We start from the raw sequence: 16,965 nt of genomic DNA on the forward strand, positions 1-16,965 counted from the left end.
GTATATATATTACATATAAAAAGAAATGCACACATACGTGTGTATATTTTCTATACATTCAATACATATGTATTACATAAAATGTAATATATGAGTCATTATTCTATAATATAATATACATATACTTAGATCATGCTTATATTCTATATATACACATATATGTATTTATTTATATTTATAAAATAAATGGACCAAGCTATAGTTCATTAAATGAATGAATCACACTCAGGAGGATGGGGAGAACTAAACCAAGTAACTTCTGAACCTAGCATTTGCACTGTATGCCCCCAGGCTAAACAGAAAAAAGAAAACTAAACAAATATCAAAGATTACTTATCAGAGTTTATCCTCCAAAGAGGACAGATTAGCAACTGAAATTACTTTCTGTGTATCCTAGGTCTGAGCAAATAAGTAAATACACTATGAAGAATAAAAGCCAATTTTCTTTTAGAAATAGAAATAAAAAAACAAGCACAAGTAAGAATGAGGCCTGTGGTTTGAAGTAAATGTGAAGGTATCAATATGAACTCATGATTTTTGACATTTCAATAGATAGATATATAATAATTAGACATATGTGTGGAGGCTATATGGAACATAATGTAATATAACACTATAATATGATATAATGTAAAATAAATAATATGTATAGCTTAGGTCTATCTGCTAGGGCCTCAAAGCTTGATTTCTCAGGAGCAATGAGCACATCTTAATGCCAGAATTTTGTCTTCTAAATGCGATTCCCCACCAAGAGGAACCAGGGCCCGTTAGAGAAATAGTTGATTTCAGGTCTGGGTCTGGGAAAGTACAAGATGACCCTGGAAATTCTTGCTATGCCAGAAAGTAAAGACATGCTCAAAGAATAACAGAAACATTAACAAGAAGACACAGGAAGCAGCCTGAAGAGCTCCCACTGGGCAACTCTGAGCCAATTTCAGCATGAAAATTAAAAATGGTAGTAACAGATTATAACCCTTGGAATAAAATTAAGAATCCATGAGTTCATATTGATAATGAGAGACCTGGAGCTGAACAAGGCATTGGTCAGGGTCCAAGAAGTCCATAGTATAGTGGGCAAGATAGCCCCAAACAGATGAGCATGGGGAGAGTACCCCTCTCACATACAGGGCAGCACTAGCTCCCTACTGACAGCTCCCTGGAGGAGGTGCTGCTGGGTATGGGAAAGGGTCTGGGTGGGGAGGACTCACGCGGGCCCTTTGCGCATCCGAGGCGTGCTCATGGCCCACTGCTTGATCTTGTTCAGGCTCTGCTCGCTGACGAGCCGCTGGCCCTCAGAGGGCATGCAGTCCACGTACAGGTTGTACAGCAGCAGCGCCTCTGTGTTCTTGCGCAGGGCGTTGGCCTCGACCACACGTCGTGTGAACACACGTGGGTCCTCAGCACAGAAGAGGAGCTGGATCCTTGGCACCCAGTACTGACAGATCAGGAGGGGTGACCTTCCTGGGGATGGGTGGAGGGACAAAGGAACAGCCAGTGGGGCCCTCTGGGCAGGAGCACTAGATTCCAGCCTGGCTCTGCCACTGATGCACGGGGCCCTGAGCAAGTGACCCCATCCGATCTGTGAAAGGGGTATGACAATGCTCCCTGCACTGCCCACATCACAAGTTGGATCATGATTGGATATGAAAGTGCTTCGTTAAATGTGAAAAGCTGGGCATGGACAAGGGGTTTCAAAGGAGTGGGCTATTCAAGCGCCCATTCCTGGATGCCACAGCCAGGGCGGACATCACTCATTGATGGGCCTCGGGCTCCTTCTCAACATGACACTGAAAACACCATTGCCAGCTGCTCAGAGGTGACATATCAAATAACGACCAGCTGCCCTTCCTGGGGTCTCTGAGTGGTGGGTCCTCTGATTCTCACTGGTTGGGGGACAGACAGCCACAGGACAAGAGAGCAAGGGGGGATTCAGACCTCAGCTGGTTATGCCCTGGGCAGGGGCCGGCCTCAGTCACAGGCCAGGCCGGGCCTGAGCTGGGGGTCTGCCTGAGGCAGGGGCAGAGACCTCGTACCTTCAGGCGTGACCCCGCCATTCAGGATAGGCTTCCCCGTCTCATCTCGCACTAAGCCATCCTCACTCGTCTTGTGCACTAGGTACAGCTTGTTCTCCTTGTCGTAGTCCAGGACACCGACACTGCACCACTCGTACTTCAGCTTCTGACTCTTGGGGTCCTCTGAAACAGGAGGGGAGTCTATCAGTGCTCCCGGCCATGGGGTGGAGTGAGGCTGCTGCATGTGGGCAGTAGGTGCTAGGAAAGGTCTCGGTGGTCACTGATCTGGCCTCTCTCCCGCCACACTGACTCCCTTTCTCTGGCTGCAGCAGGGTGGGGGCCCTGCCTCCTCCCAGCTGAGCTGGGCAGGAGGAGGCAGGAGGAGCCAGGAGGGCCAGGCCTCTCTGCTCTGGTCTCTGCATGGCTCCCTCAGGGCAGCGAGAGACACAGGCCAGCAGGGCTGGGACCTGGAGGCAGGAAAGCCCGAAGCAAACAGATTCGGTTGAGGATCTAGGTGTAAAGCTCACCATGTTCCAACTGGACCCTTTCGAGGCTGAGGGAAGTCCTGAGGCCTTATGTGGCAGCTGAGCCCCCAAGCCCCTCCATCAGAGCAGGGCAGGGTAGAAGATGACAGCTACCCTGCAATGGCTTCAGAGTGGGCCTCGGGGTCTGTTTGGTCAGAACGCATCCATGCCCTGGCCTGAAATTTTTGACTCCTTTTGCTCACCTCCTGCCACTGCCCCTCTTCCTCATCCCTCTCCAGCCACACTGGACATCTGGCTACCCCTGATCTAGAGCTGGCTCCTGCCTCAGGGCCTCAGCGGCGGCTGCGCCCTCTATCTGCAACAGTCTTCGCCCACATCACCTCGATGCTGGCTCGTCCCCTGCTCAAGTGGCTTTTCCTTGGAGAAGCATCTCTGCCTAAAATAGCACCTTTTCCCCCGGCACTCTCTGACCCTGTCTGCATATCTCACAGAGCCTGAAGTCATACTGTGTACACATCCTCTCCAGGCCAGAATTCCGAGTAAATGCTCCCGCTGACCGATGCCAGGCAGGTGAGGACAGGTGTGATAAACCTCACCAGCTTTGGTTCTGTTTGGCTTTTCCCTTCTCATCCTAATTAGTTCCCTTCCTGAAAATGCTGACCTGTTCTTGGCTCAACTTAGAGGGAAAGATGTCACGAGAAGCCCCCAGCAGAAAGCAGAGGCCCCTGGCAGAAAGGCTCCCGACCTGTCCCTCCCATTAGAGCCGCCACTGAGGGCCCGGGCCGTTTGAAGCGGAATCGGCAGAAGCACCTCGGGGAAGCCACTGCCTGGTGCATTTAAGGTTAATGCAGCCCCAAACTTTCCGCTTTTATCACCAAGAATCAGAGATCTGGGAACAATTGAGTTAAATTATTTTTGTAATTAAGTCCAAAGTAAAGGGATCATTCTGGGTTTCTTGTCTAGTTCAGAGAAATTGATTCCAGCATTAATGCGTTTTTAAATTGAAACGCAAACTTACAGCTTGCACAATGGACTTGCTGTGGGCCCCCTGGAGGTAGAGCAGTCTGAGAACCAGCGTGGCTCCTAGAGTCCTGTCTCCCATCTGGGCGCCGGCCCATTGGGCTCACTCCCCACTCCACGCATGGGGCAGAGAGCAGAGAGGCCCTCGCCCAGCACAAGGGGATGGCAACCTTCAATCTCAAGACCCGGACCTTCCTAGGACGCCTACATGGAGACTAGTCATGCAGGCCAGGGTGGGAACCATGGAAGGTCAGCCCGGCTCTGCTCTGGACAGCAGCGGACTGGAGAGAGCGTCCGAGGCTGCCAGGGCAGATCTGGGGCCAAAGGAGGGACAGACAGAGACAAGTTTAAGGTCTGGCAAAAGTGTGCAACATTACTGTGGGGATGTGGGTGTCACAGCGATTGTGAATGGGTGACTGTCGACATGTGTGTTTGTGTGGTGAAAATGTGCATATGACTGTGTACGTGTGTGTGAGAGATGGTGGGTGAGCGTGACAGTGGGCTTATGAATGTGTGTGTTTGAAAGCAAGTATGTGAGTGTGTCATAGTGTGTGTGCTGTCCATGCAGAGGTGAAAGCCAAGAGGCCACAGATACAGGTGGGGCAGAGGAGTTTCTGGGTGATAGAGTGGAATTGTGCCCTTATACACACTTGAACATGTCTAATAAGCCTGCCTATTTTTCATTACCAATAAATCGAAGACTTTTCTTTAAGACACAGCTGTTCCCTCCCCAGCCCACCAATCCATGGCATCCCTGGCCCCTGCCTTTCCTCCTGTGGGGCCAGCCCTCTGGCCTGTATCCTAGCTGGGAGGGAGGCCTCAAAATGTGGGGCCACCGCCTCCCACGGTTGAGGCTCAGGACAGCCAAGGAGTCCGTGGCTGGGTTGCTGCCAGGACAGCATGGTGCAGACCAAGATCCTGTCCTCCCTGCTCCCGCTGGCCCTGCTCACCGTGCCCCAGGAAGTCATCGGTAGGCAGGAGGGCTTTGCCAGGGACAGGTTTCCTGTTCTCAGACCCTGGCTCCAAGCCCATGTTGATCCACTCAGTGGGAGTCCGGCAGTCAAACTCCTCATTGTCAAACACCTAGAAGGAAATAGCAGGTGCTGGGCAGAGGCAGCTCATCCTGGCGGCCCCTGTGGGCTGAGCATGCGAGGCTAGAGGTGCCCAGTAGCCTCCTCCCTGGATGCAGATGCACGTCTGGGGACCAGGGGCCCGAGTGCCCCCTCTGCTGCTCACGGGGCTCCGTGAAACCCTATCCAAACAAGCTACCCTGAGGTTCAGGCAGAGGGGTGACTGGGGACTCAGAGCAGGCCCTCTCTTCCACTGGCCAGGACCACCCAGCTCAGGATCAGTGGAAGAGGCGGTCCTTGGATTTTCCTGAGCGCCCACTCTGACTCGGAAATGATGGCGATTCAGGTTGTCAGGAGGGTAATGTGCATCGAGATTCCACTCTGTCTCCCCAGACGCACTGCCAGGCAAGAGACAGTCAGGGCCATGGAGAGAAGGGCAGGGAGGTGGGTGAAAACCAGAGCCGGCTATGCTCTCTCTTTCTCCTCCCTGGACTCCATTTCCCCACAGAACTCCAAAGAGGCTACACAGTTGCCCTCCTCTACTCCAGCTCTCTCCAGCCCAGTGACCCCAGACGCAGTGGTCAAAGGGAGCTGAACGCTACTCCACAGTCCCTCTGGGCTGCTTCTTGATGCCTGAGGAGGGGGTGGGGCCAGAACTCATGCACAAAGGCTTCCCCAGTCTCCCAGAGAAGCAGCAGAGAATCAGCATCCCATGGGTGCTGGGTACCCCCCCGCCACCATGCCCCAGCCTAGGATGTTGAAACTCCCCCTGCGGAGCAGATGTCCTGTTTGACATACAAGTGCTTGTCATTGCCAGGGGATCCCCTTTTTGAATTTGACCCCTCTGCTCGGATCTTGCACCCCCATCTCCTGACCATCAACTCTCCGTGGACGCTGGACTCACCTTCAGTGGGAGATAAATGGGGAAGAGCGGGTCGTGACCCTGCTCAATAGTCTGGGGGTTGTGGGGGTCTGGGTGCCTGGGCATGAGCTTGTCGGAGTCAATGCCCTCGTTGGCCAGCAGCTGCTCGATGTCCAGGCTCAGGTAGAGCTGCTTCCTCCTGCCCGAGGGAGACAGAGGGAGCTCATGACATCTCAGCTCAGGTGAGTCGCCCCCTCGGGTGTCAGCAAGGGCCCATGGAGTTGAGGCAGTAAAGGTGGGGCTCAGGGACCCCTCCAGGGCCCTATGCTCTCTGGAACCCATGAGGAAGTGGTGTGATGGCTGGAGCCGCTCTCCAGGGCCCCAAATACCCTTGCATCCTGCCTGCAGTCCCACCACATTGACTTAAGAGCCACCCTCCTTGATTTCACAGCAAGGAAAGCAACGTGTTTCCACTAAGAAACCAAAGGGCTAGAAGAGCTGATTGGAACACTTGCAACACAGACCCATCTAGGTAACCTCTGCCATGAGGATGGTCACCTAGCTGCCTACCATCCGTCACCCCTTGCGGTGGGCAGATGCCACCTCCCACCGCCGACCCAGCCATACCTCTCGATCTCAATCTTGCGGGGGCACTGGCCCGGCAGCACCATGTAGGGCACCTGTACTTTGGGCTCGTAGGCCTGCAGCGGGAAGTCAGTCTGGGTGAGCAGCTTGGTGGTGGACCCGATGCGCTCGCGCTCCAGGCGCTCCTCGAAGTCCTCAGAAACCTCAAAGGTTCTGACTGCGGGCAGGGGCAGGGGTGGGGACTCAGGCTGGGGCCCGACACCCCCAGCACCATGCTGGGCAGGGAGCAGGCATGTGGCTTTGGGGCAGGGGGAGTTCAGAGTGGGCCTGAGGCAGGGAGAGGCCAGATGTACACTGGGAGCCCCGGGGGATCCTGAGCCTGGAGGATAAGGGGCTCTGGCAGGCCTGTTTTGGGTCGTGCTCTCCCTGCCCAGAGCTAGTCTCCTCGATCGTTCTCCTCCATGCTGCCCATGACCCTGCTGCCAGTGGCTTTTGCTCAAGCCAGGTGCTGAATCAAACTACTCGCCAGGATTACAGCTGGATAGGAAGGTGAAGTGGTAGCTCCCTGCATGTCTGGGTGGGTTCCTGCCATCCCCACCCCGCAGGCCCTGCCAAGCATCTCGGGGTCTGAATGCCATGCATTCACTGGGACCACTTCCAGACATAAGGCATCCTCGACACTGTAGGAGAGGGTAGCACCACCACCCTGCCCCCACGGGGTCCCCAAGTCACAAAATGGCCATCCCTCCTCAGACAGGCTTCCGTTCCAGTTCTGAGGGCAGGGGCACTGGGGAGAGAGACCAACTGGTAGGGTGACATTTCAGTTTCCCGGGACTCAAGATGTTAAGTGGGAAGGAGAGTCTCAGGCAAGCCAGAGAGGTGGGGAGGAGGTGTGGAAAAAAGCTTCGGGGGATGAGCCACCTTTCCCAGGGCCGGGTGGAGGGGGACCTTTGGACTGCTTAGTGATGGCCCCCAACCACTCTCCTGGGAGGTCCTAGGAACCCCCTGCCTGGGCCTCACATCTCTGGGGTCAAGACGTAGCCACATGGCAAGAGGGTCCACCTTGGGTGTACCCACTCTACAGGCTTACGGAAGCTTCCAGAGGCTGAGCAGGGGCCATCCCCCTGCAGCGAAGTCAGCTCTTTTATCAGAGCTGTTGGGTTCTGAGGGAACCCAATGCTATCAAAAAGCCCTGGACCAGAGGCAGTTTTCAGATTCCTAATCATCTGCTCTTGAGCCTGTGGGTCCATAACACACTCCACCCCAAAAATCCTGAGCTTCTGGGCCTGGCCCTGCCCCTGCAGGCCCAGAGCCCTAGGCATCTTCCCAGGCCTCCACAGCCTCCACAAAGCCTTCTGCCAAGAGCCCTGACTGCCACCACTCTCTGACCCTTCTGGGCTGCTCTTCCTCATGTGGGTGGGGACACAAAGCTGCTGACCAACCCTTCTCCCATCCCTGCCCCTGCCATGGATGGTGGGAGCACCATTCCCAGTCCCCCACAGCCCTTGATCTGTGGTCTGTAACCATTCTCTAGGCCACAGATACTTGTAAAACTGCTGACCGCAGTAGGCTGCGTCCTCACATCACTGCACAGAGGCACATACATGTGATGTTTCCTCTGCCACCTCTGGGGAGTCACAGACCACCACCTGTGGGTCCCAAGAAGGTGAGTCTGGACAGTGCCAGCACACAGCCAGGCCTCTCCTAGGGGTAGAGAGGAAGGGCAGACAGCCGGGACCATGGAGGACCTGGGCCTGATCGAAGGGAGTGTTCTGCCTGCTGGCCAGTCAGGAGGGTCCCCCCCAATTCCTCACTGCCTTTCAGGGCCCCTCCCTGCTCACTGCCTCTCTTGGAGCCACCCTCTGCTCCCTTCTGCCACTGGGGGCTGCCCCGCACCCTGCAGGCCTGTCTCAGACCTTACAAAACTCATCACGGAGCCTGAGAGGAGCATCCTTCTTCCCCTCCCCAGCAGTGACCTCCCCGGCACCTTCCTTCTCCAAGCCCTGTTTCTGGTATTGTGGCCTGAGCTGGAGAACAGCTCAGACACAGTCCTGAACTCCTCCAAGCCCGTGTTCCAGGGGAGGCAAGAAATATACCTGTCAATTTCCCACTGGCCCCATCCAGGCTGAGAGAAATGAGGCTCCAGACCTCAGCAGCCCCAGTACACCTGGGCACCCTTGCCATATACAGCTTTGCCGAGAGTAATGACTAAGCAACTGTGCTTCACTGAGCACTCACCATGAGCGGGGCCCTTGCAAAGCACCTTGTGTCTTATTATCCCCATTTTACCAGTGGAGGAAATTGAGACCCTCAGCCAAGAGCAGACAATCTCCCTCAGGCCAGAGGCACTGCTTTTGAAGGCACCCACCCACACAGCCTCGCTGGGCACTGACCTTCTGGGGTGAACTTGTCAAGGTTGGCCTGCCACAGGAGGTCCAGGTTTGTGCAGGGGCCATGGCACACTTCCTGAAACCAAACCCCACAGCCTTGAAGGAGTGTAAACATCCTGAGGACAGGCAGGATCTGGAAGGACGCCCAAGGCCAAGTATCTTCCCTGAGTCCACTAAGCTGCACTCCAGGCGCACAGGGACAGGGATGGGAAAGAATCAACGGAGAGGAATTTGCACAATTCCTCATTCAGAGGCCAAAGTGGGTGACAAGCGATGGACACCTGGGACACCCTGGCCCAACCCCGCTCTGGTCATGCACAGGCCCCTCCTCTCTCTGAGAACAGTCCTGGTGTGTGTCCAGGGGCTGGGCCACAAGACAGAGGTCCTCTGCCTAAAAGCATCCTAAGGCTGTGTGGGACCCACGGGGCTGTTTTCACCCTTCCCTAGTTATATCCCTTCCCTTCTCTGTCCTCCCCCGCCCTCCATCTCTCTACTCCTCTACATGGGCAGTGGCCTGTCAGGGATCTCCAATCTTTGTACCTTCTGTTCCCCCTGCCTGGTACACCCTCCAGACCCCATCCTACCCAGCAAATTCATACCTATCTTGTAGATCTAAGCGGTACATGACCCCCTCCCCAGCCAGAGTTGGGGGCAGGAGTGGGGAAATACTTCCCCACCAACCCACTGCCCCATGACACTGGGTATATGGATGACAATCCTCGTGTGCTGTCACCAGGGATGGATGGGCAGATGGGTGGGTGGGTAGAAAACTGCTAAACTGATAGGCACCTGGATGGATGGATGAAAGGAAGAAAGGGCAAATGAAACCCACAAGGAAGGTTCAGGCTTGGTAAGGGCACGGCTGCCACACTCACCCCAAGTTTATCCAAGCTTCCGGGGCTGAGGATGTCAGAGTAGAATCCGCGCTGCTTCATCAGGGGGTACTTCTTGTCAGAGCCTGTCAGGGGCAACTTCCGGGGCTGCCCCAAGTCTGAGGGCATGGGTGGGGTCACGGACAGAGGTAAAGGTGGGGTCTTAGGGTCAGGGCTTGGAGGAAGTTTCTGTGACCCAGAATCTGGTCCCTGAAGAATCCTCCCCGGGTCACGCTCCAGGTCTTTCAGATTACACTCAGGGCCCGCAGAGGTCCATCTGCACTCTTGGCCCTGAGAGGCCCTTCCTGGGCTGTGGCCTTCTCTGTTAGGTTGCTCCATGCTGCTTTCTCAGGGTGATGTCCCAGCCAGAGTTCCTAGGACAAGATACTGATGTCCACTGGGCCCTGGTCAGCCTCAGCTCAGCTCCCAGGGCCACCAGAGTACAGGGATGTCTAGTCGGCCACCCCACAACATGCCCCAGCCCCAGGCGTGGAGAAGAGAGAGGGGAGTACTCTCCTAACCTGAATATTACTCAGCCACAAAAAAAAAAAAAAAAAAAAAAATGCCATTTATAGAAACATGGATAGACCTAGAGATTATCGTACTAAGTGATGTAAGTCAGACAGAGAAAGACAAGTACCATGTGATATCACTTATATGTGGAACCTAAAACATGGCACAGATGAACCTATCTATGAAACGGAAACAGACTCACAAACATAACGATCCGACTTGTGGTTGCCAGGGGTGGGGCGTAGGGGTGGAGGGAGAAGGCTGGACTGGGGGTTTGGGGTTGGCAGATGCAGACTACTGCCTACAGGATAAACGGACAATAAGGTAATCCTGTACAGCACAGGGAACTAGATCCAATCCCCTGGAAAAGTGAAGTGAAGGTTGCTCAGTCGTGTCCGACTCCTTGCGACCCCGTGGACTATACAGTCCATGGAATTCTCCAGGTCAGAATACTGGAGTGGGTAGCCTTTCCCATCTCCAGGGGATCTTCCCAACCCAAGGATTGAACCCAGGTCTCCTGCATTGCAGGCAGATTCTTTACCAGCTGAGCCACAAGGGAACCACAAGAATACCAGAGTGGGTAGCCTATCTCTTCTCCAGTGGATCCAATCCCTTAGGATAAACCATAACGGAAAAGAGTATTTTTTTAAATGGCTATATGTATATAAGTATAAGCCATTTTTTTAAATGGCTATATGTATATGAGTCACTTGGCTGTACAGCAGAGATTGGCACAACATTGTAAACAAACTATACTCAATAAAAAACATTTTTTTAAAAAAAGGCAGTCAGTCTACAATTATCTCAATAGAAATGTCAATTTAAAGGAGGGCATCTCAACAAAAAGAAACAGAGGCCTGGCCCAAATAAGGCCCCCTCCCACTGCCCAGTCCCATTTCCCACCCGCTGCCCACAGGAGCGGTGGGACAGGCCTCTCTTTCAGCGGCGTGTTTGGTGCTCCATTATCTCCATTTTAGCCTGGTGGGACTGGCCGGTGCAGGCCGCTATTAGTTCATGGCAGGGGAATCTTGCCTGGCCTGACCCGAAGGGTGGGGCAGGCAGCCAGACTGTCTGGGGCAGGGCTACCCAGCAGTGTCAAAGCATCCTGTGGCTGCTGGAGTCTGCTTCTAAGAAGGGGGTGGTGAGTTGGCAAGACCACTCGAAGGCACAGGAAGCACAGATGGTGCTCTGGCAGCAAGCCCCACACTGCAAGGCCAAAGGCCAATCAGCTTTTCACCAGTCAAGCATGTCCCACCAGAACTCTGCTCCCTGAATCTACTCCCTGGTGGCCAGCCGTCTCCCGGGGCAGGTGCTGAAAATGACACTGAATCTGGCCTGTCTGACTGTCGCCAGCCCTTCCCAGAGCATCTTGAAGACAAAGGACCCACTGGCCCCATCATGGCTGCAAATCCACAGGTATCTGCTTCATCTTTTAACAAAATCACCAAACAGAAAGAGCACGCCTTCGAGAGGCTAGGTCAAAGCCCCACACAAAGGCATTCCATTCCCTGGTCTCCCTGGTTCTCAGATAGGCTTGACCATGCGTGGCTGTTTCCTGGTGTGTTACAAGACTGACGGACGTAACAGGTGCAGAAGCGTCCAGGAAGCTGCAGTGTTGCTGGGGGCAAAAGGAGCCAGTGACGAGTGCACATGCTGCCCCTGGGGGCCTTTTCCCTCTGAGCAGGTTGGCAGTGGGGCGTGCATTCAGGCATGTCCCAAGACGGAAGATGGGAGAGAGGTGCAGACTCAGAATCCTGTTTCCCCTCCATCCCTCAGCCCCACACAGGATCAACGGATCCCTTCCAACCTCACCCAGCTCTGGACACCTAGACCTCACCAGTGTGCACAGGATCAGTGACAAACAGGCAGGCAGGCAGACAGAAAGACCTCTGCCTCCTGTCACAGCCTCACAGGTGACAGCAGCCTGCACACGGGAATGGGTGTGGCTGGTAAGAGAGAGGACATGGTCTCCAGCAAGGCCTCTGCTGGGCACCCTCTCATTTGTGTGAGGGAACTGGCCGGTAGGAGGGCGAGGTGGCCCTGGAAGGTGCAGCGCTGGGAATGGTGACTGGCACTGGGAGTTTAGATGGAGTTCACACATTATCTTGTTTAAATCTCTGAGGTAGGAACTGAGACTATTCTCAATTCTTAGAGATTCAGAGGTGGGAAAAACGAGGCTCAGGAAGGGTAAGTGACCTGCTCAAAAGGCACTACTGGAATGTGAACACAAGTTACTGTTTCTCCAGGAAGATTACCTGGGAGCCCCGCTGGTGTGAGTCAGAGGAGGCTTCGGGTTGGATTCACAGACATTCAACCCTGTGTGACCTGACCACTTGCCGGGCACTTGGCTAGATGGACATAGATGAACAAGGGACAGCTACTACTAGAATCACCAATCCACAAACAAGGAAACTAAGGTCCATAGAAGTTAAGAAACTCGGAAAAGGCACACAGCCAAGAAGTGGCAGAACCATAATAGAAACTGAGGTCTCCGCCTCTGGCTAGCCTAAAGATCCTTGTCCTTGGCTTCACAACAGTGGTTCTCAAACTATGTGCCAAGGAGCCCTGAGGTTGAGCAAGGTGAGTGCCTAAGCACGAGGGCTTCGGAGCCACCCACTCCTGAGCCACCCAACAAGGACCCTGCGCCTTTATCTGTTTTACATATTAGGGTTCCGCTCAAGCTCAAATGCAACAATTTTCAAGTAGCATTCATCTCTGGAACCTCAACACCTAGCAAGGGACTAGCATGGGCTTGACACATGGCAGGTGCCTAGAAAGCATTTGGTGAGTAATTGCACGAACGACTGAATGAATGGGGAAAGTAAGGGAGGAAGTTGATCCTGTAAGCCCTGTGAGACAGCTGCAGCAGCACTCTGCCGATTTACGGATGAGACACTGAAGACTAAGAGGACTGGGCAGTGGTCAGGCTCAGGAGAGGGGCTGCACGGCCGCTGAGGACCAGAGACCTGGCTCTTTTCCTCATGGGAAAGGAGAAGGAGGGGGCTATGCTCTCAGCATGGGGTGGAGCAAAAACATAAAAATTTTAAAAATGGTCTCGTCAGTATGGAACTTATCTACAAGATTGTTTAAAAGCGTGCCCCACTCCCTTGCCACTGACCAAAGACAAGAAACCGCTTGTGGGCTCGTGGGCAGGGATGTGAATCCTGAGCCAGGAGGGCGTCCTCTTTGGTGTACACTTGCCCCCCGCGCCTTATTGAGGTCCCCCTGCAGGTGTTGGCCCTGTGATCCCCCAGGCCCACCGACCTACCGACCTACCGGCTCCACCGCAAACGGTGTGGGGTCCGGCTGCCCGTCTCTATGGAGAGACGCTGGGTCCGTTGCTAAGGGGCGGGACCATCCGGGAAGGCTCGCGGGAGCTTCCGTCAGTAAACCTCCGTAGGTCTGCACTGGTGTCCCCTACACAACGCCGGACTTGGTTCCTCCCGCCCAGACTCGCGCAGCTCGTCCACCCTGGACTGGTCCACCTCCGGGCGGCTGGATGGGGGTCGTCGGGAAAGCATCAGCCGTCTAGGCTCTCAAATCCAGCCTCCATTATCCATCTCCCCTCCCAGACTTTTCTAGAGAAAGAGACAAAATGTGCAAAAGCTGTTTTCAAAGTGTGAACAACAACTCTAAAGGGTCCACTCTGAATCCTGGTTAAAAAAAGAAAACCCAAGTTATATAAATAACATGGGAAGAATAACTGGGGAAATATACAAACTGAAGTTTGTATGTAAGGCACAGATGTCAGAAAGATGGTCAGTTCACTGTGGGAAAGGGTCGTTTCTGGACCCCCACATCACCCAAGACTCAGCTTAAACACACACACATACACACACTGCTGCTGCTGCTGCTAAGTCGCTTCAGTCGTGTCCGACTGTGTGCGACCCCATAGACGGCAGCCCACCAGGCTCCGCCGTCCCTGGGATTCTCCAGGCAAGAACACTGGAGTGGGTTGCCATTTCCTTCTCCAATGCATGAGAGTGAAAAGTGAAAGTGAAGTCGTTCAGTCGTGTCCGACTCTTCGCTATCCCAAGGACTGCAACCCACCAGGCTCCTCCGTACACGGGATTTTCCAAGCAAGAGTACTGGAGTGGGGTGCCATTGCCTTCTCTGGCGCGCACACACACACACACACACACACACACACACCCCCCTAGAGACTCAACTTAAACACACACATACACACCTGCAACTCCACCTCAGCCCTCCTCCGGGTGGGCAGTGGATGTGCCCAATACTGAGAATTTGGAGATCTGAAGGTATATAGATGCCCTCTGTACCCACCAGTCTTTCCATTTTTCTATAAGGAGAACAGGTGGATTACAAACCAAAGACAATGTAAAAAATAACTCTACCTCAACCTGAGAATCCCTGCCCAGAGCCTTCTCAAAACTGGCTGCATTTCATAGATGAGAAAACTGAGGCTTGATAAGACAGGTTAGTATTGGGGTTGGGGGAGCATGGTAGGACCTGATGCTCATTATGTATGCAAATACCTGATTTTATTTGATGTTTTAGTAATGCTGACTTGGTGCCAGGCCTGTGCTGGGGACTAAGTATCCAGATTTGAACTGGACCCTGCCCCTGCCATAAAATGTCTACTTAGTGGGAGAGAGCCAGAGATACCAGGTCACAAAGAACCCAGAAGCAGAGTTAAAGCTGTGACTAGAGACAATGTCAGGTAGCGATAGTGGTAAAGAACCTACCTGCCAGTGCAGGACGCGGGCTTGATCCCTGGGTCAGGAATATCCCCAGGAGGAGGGCATGGCAACCCACTCCAGTATTCTTGCCTGGAGAATCCCAAGGACAAATGAGCCTGGCAGGCTACAATCCATAGGGTTACAAAGAGTCAGACACGACTGAAGCAACTTAGCATGCACACACTGAGTCAATAACTCAGGCTTTGCACTGATGTCTGCTTCCTCTGTCCAGAACTTCTCTCTCCACCAACTCCTATGCCTGGCCAACTCTTACTGATCCTTCAAGACCCAATGCTGATAAAACCTTTCCTGAGCCTGAACAATGATTTACTTTGCTTTTCTTGTTGGCATTCACACAATAGATACTTGGTGACCAGAAAGAAGGAAAGAGAGTGAGGGGGATTGAAAGCAAGAATAGCCACAGCTTTTCGAGGGGACAGAGACCCCCAAAGCCCTGTTTTGGGCAGCCTGGCTCCTCAGTAGGGCTAGGGCTAGGCTGTGTACCCCACTCTAGTTTGTGGAGAAGCACCTGCTTCTCCTCTTTTGCCTGCCACTTCCTGCACTGGATACAGCTTTCCAAAAAGCTGCAGTACCCATCCTGTTGCCAGGGCAACATCAGCCCATGGTGGGACGTCAGGGATGACAGGGGCAGAGCACTAATCCTGGAAAGTTGCCAAGCAACGCAGCGGGTTGGTGACATCATAGGGGACATGGTTTCTGGACAGATGGACAAGCCACTGCAGAAAGGGTCCACTCTCAGGAGATCTAGCTCACAAAGTCACTCACCCTCTACTATGCAAAGCCAATGGTTTTGGCTGTATCCCTCAACTGGAGGTGGGCTTGGGTGAGGGGAGCAGGCAGTGATGCTTTCCCCAGCAGCCCTGCCAGCTCCACCTTGCCCCTCTGCAGGGGTGGGCAGTGGATGTAACGGCCCCCTTCCTTGGCAGGGGACTGTGGGTCAGTCCCTGCCCTCCTGGGTCTCAGGTGCCTACCCTCAAATGCCATCTTCTCCAGTGGCAGGGCCTGGGTTCAGCCTTTGATCTTCCTGCCATGTCCTAGAAGCCATCGTGTCCACTCGTTCCCTGGGAGAGAAGCAAGGAACTGAGCCATGATCCCATCCTGGGCTCCTGCCCTTTTTGTGGTGGGAGGGCAGGTTTTTGCCCTATTATATGGGTTGGAAGGGAAGCCAAGCTTGCTCTTGTTGAAATGGGGAGAGGCTGGGTTCCTGAAAGTGTTGCAGGGTGGGGCTTGGGCAGACAGGTTGCTTAGGGCACCCTGGCCCAAGCCCATGCCTTTGGGCCAGGGGTTTGAGGAGCACAGCCCGCCTGGGTGCCCCCCTCCCCTGTGCTTCCTGCTGGCAGTACTGAGGCTGGGAGGAATGCTTCAGTAGCTACAGAGATGAAAGCCTCATGTTAATGGGCAGCAGAATGGGCCCTTCACATGGCCAACCAGCCAGAACAGAGGGCGACAGGCACTCAGACAGGGTGCCTGGGGCTACCCGCTCTCCACCTGCCCCCAGCTGACCTCTTGTACCCCAGGATCTCTCTCTGGTTTGCTTGGCCAGGAGCTCTGAGCTGATGCCAAGAGAAACCAAGTCACAGGCATGGAGGGAATCAGAGAGATGGCTCAGCTTCATCCCAGGCCTCCCCCCTCTGCCACTGGCCAGCTGGCTTCGGCAGCTCTCACCAGCATTTTCTCTGATGAATAAAAATGAAGGCAAATTAATTCTCCCTTCATCCACATGGTCAGCCTGACAGACAATACCTTGAAAGCCCAGAGCTCAGGGAGAAGGAGTGGAAAGGAGTTTTGGGGGGGCTGGAGGAGTGAGGACCACTCGGTCATGAATGCTCAGTTCCCAGTCCAAAGCCACTCCCACCTATATTCATGTGGAGCTTCCCAGACACAATCTCCTTCTTTGGGTTTTTCTACCACCTTCCATCTCATCTCAGGCTACACCTCCTGTGGAAGCCCTCCCTGGTTGCCAAAGAACACATTCACATTGCCCTCAGGGCACCAAAGCCAGTACCACTCAGTAGGCAACCATGCAATGGTCACTGCTGTATCCCCCAACTGAAAGGTAGTCTTGCATGGTGGGGACCAGGGTGCTGCTTCTCCCAGCAGTCCTGCAAGCTCCATCACTCCTGAAAGGACCCACAGGAAATGACTAGGAGACAGAGCCATCCACGTCAGGCCATCACCCTGAAGATGCCCGCTGACAGCCACCTAGCTGCACGTGACCGCACTTCACATCCTCTTCCCCAGTCTACCTCCCCACTCTGGCCTGCAATTCCAGACCATGCCAGTGAACCGGGTCCAGGGTGCTGATGTCTGCTCACCAGGAGCAGCAGCCAGAAGAGGTTCCCGCCAGCCCCTAAACACCTGGGCCAAAGCTCCAGGTGACAAGCCCCGGGACAATGATATATTTCACAGGACATTTCCGTGGGGCCTGAGGA

The 16,965-nt window shown here is 54.0% G+C and overlaps 1 protein-coding gene across 8 annotated transcripts in view; it reads right to left on the minus strand.

Moving 5' to 3' along the window:
* DNAH1 (dynein axonemal heavy chain 1) overlaps nt 1–13,393 on the minus strand; it is an 80,757-nt gene extending 67,364 nt beyond the window's left edge. For 4 of the 8 annotated variants that reach the window (XM_059880083.1, XM_059880084.1, XM_059880082.1 and 1 more), the window contains exons 1-8: nt 13,086–13,391; nt 9,300–9,670; nt 8,428–8,500; nt 6,077–6,251; nt 5,492–5,648; nt 4,468–4,600; nt 2,034–2,195; nt 1,209–1,461 (exon numbers count right to left, since the gene is read on the minus strand). In XM_059880083.1, coding sequence (XP_059736066.1) covers nt 1,209–1,461; nt 2,034–2,195; nt 4,468–4,600; nt 5,492–5,648; nt 6,077–6,251; nt 8,428–8,500; nt 9,300–9,635 — 1,289 coding nt within the window. In that variant the 5' untranslated portion in view covers nt 9,636–9,670; nt 13,086–13,391. Of the gene's footprint in view, nt 1–1,208; nt 1,462–2,033; nt 2,196–4,467; nt 4,601–5,491; nt 5,649–6,076; nt 6,252–8,427; nt 8,501–9,299; nt 9,671–13,085 lie in introns of all 8 variants that reach the window. The other 4 variants (XM_059880085.1, XM_059880086.1, XM_024983245.2 and 1 more) reach the window with 3 other exon arrangements.
* Between the last annotated feature and the right edge of the window lie 3,572 nt (nt 13,394–16,965).

This window comes from Bos taurus, chromosome 22 (assembly GCF_002263795.3).
Source record: "Bos taurus isolate L1 Dominette 01449 registration number 42190680 breed Hereford chromosome 22, ARS-UCD2.0, whole genome shotgun sequence".
In the NCBI taxonomy this organism is placed as follows: domain Eukaryota; kingdom Metazoa; phylum Chordata; class Mammalia; order Artiodactyla; family Bovidae; genus Bos; species Bos taurus.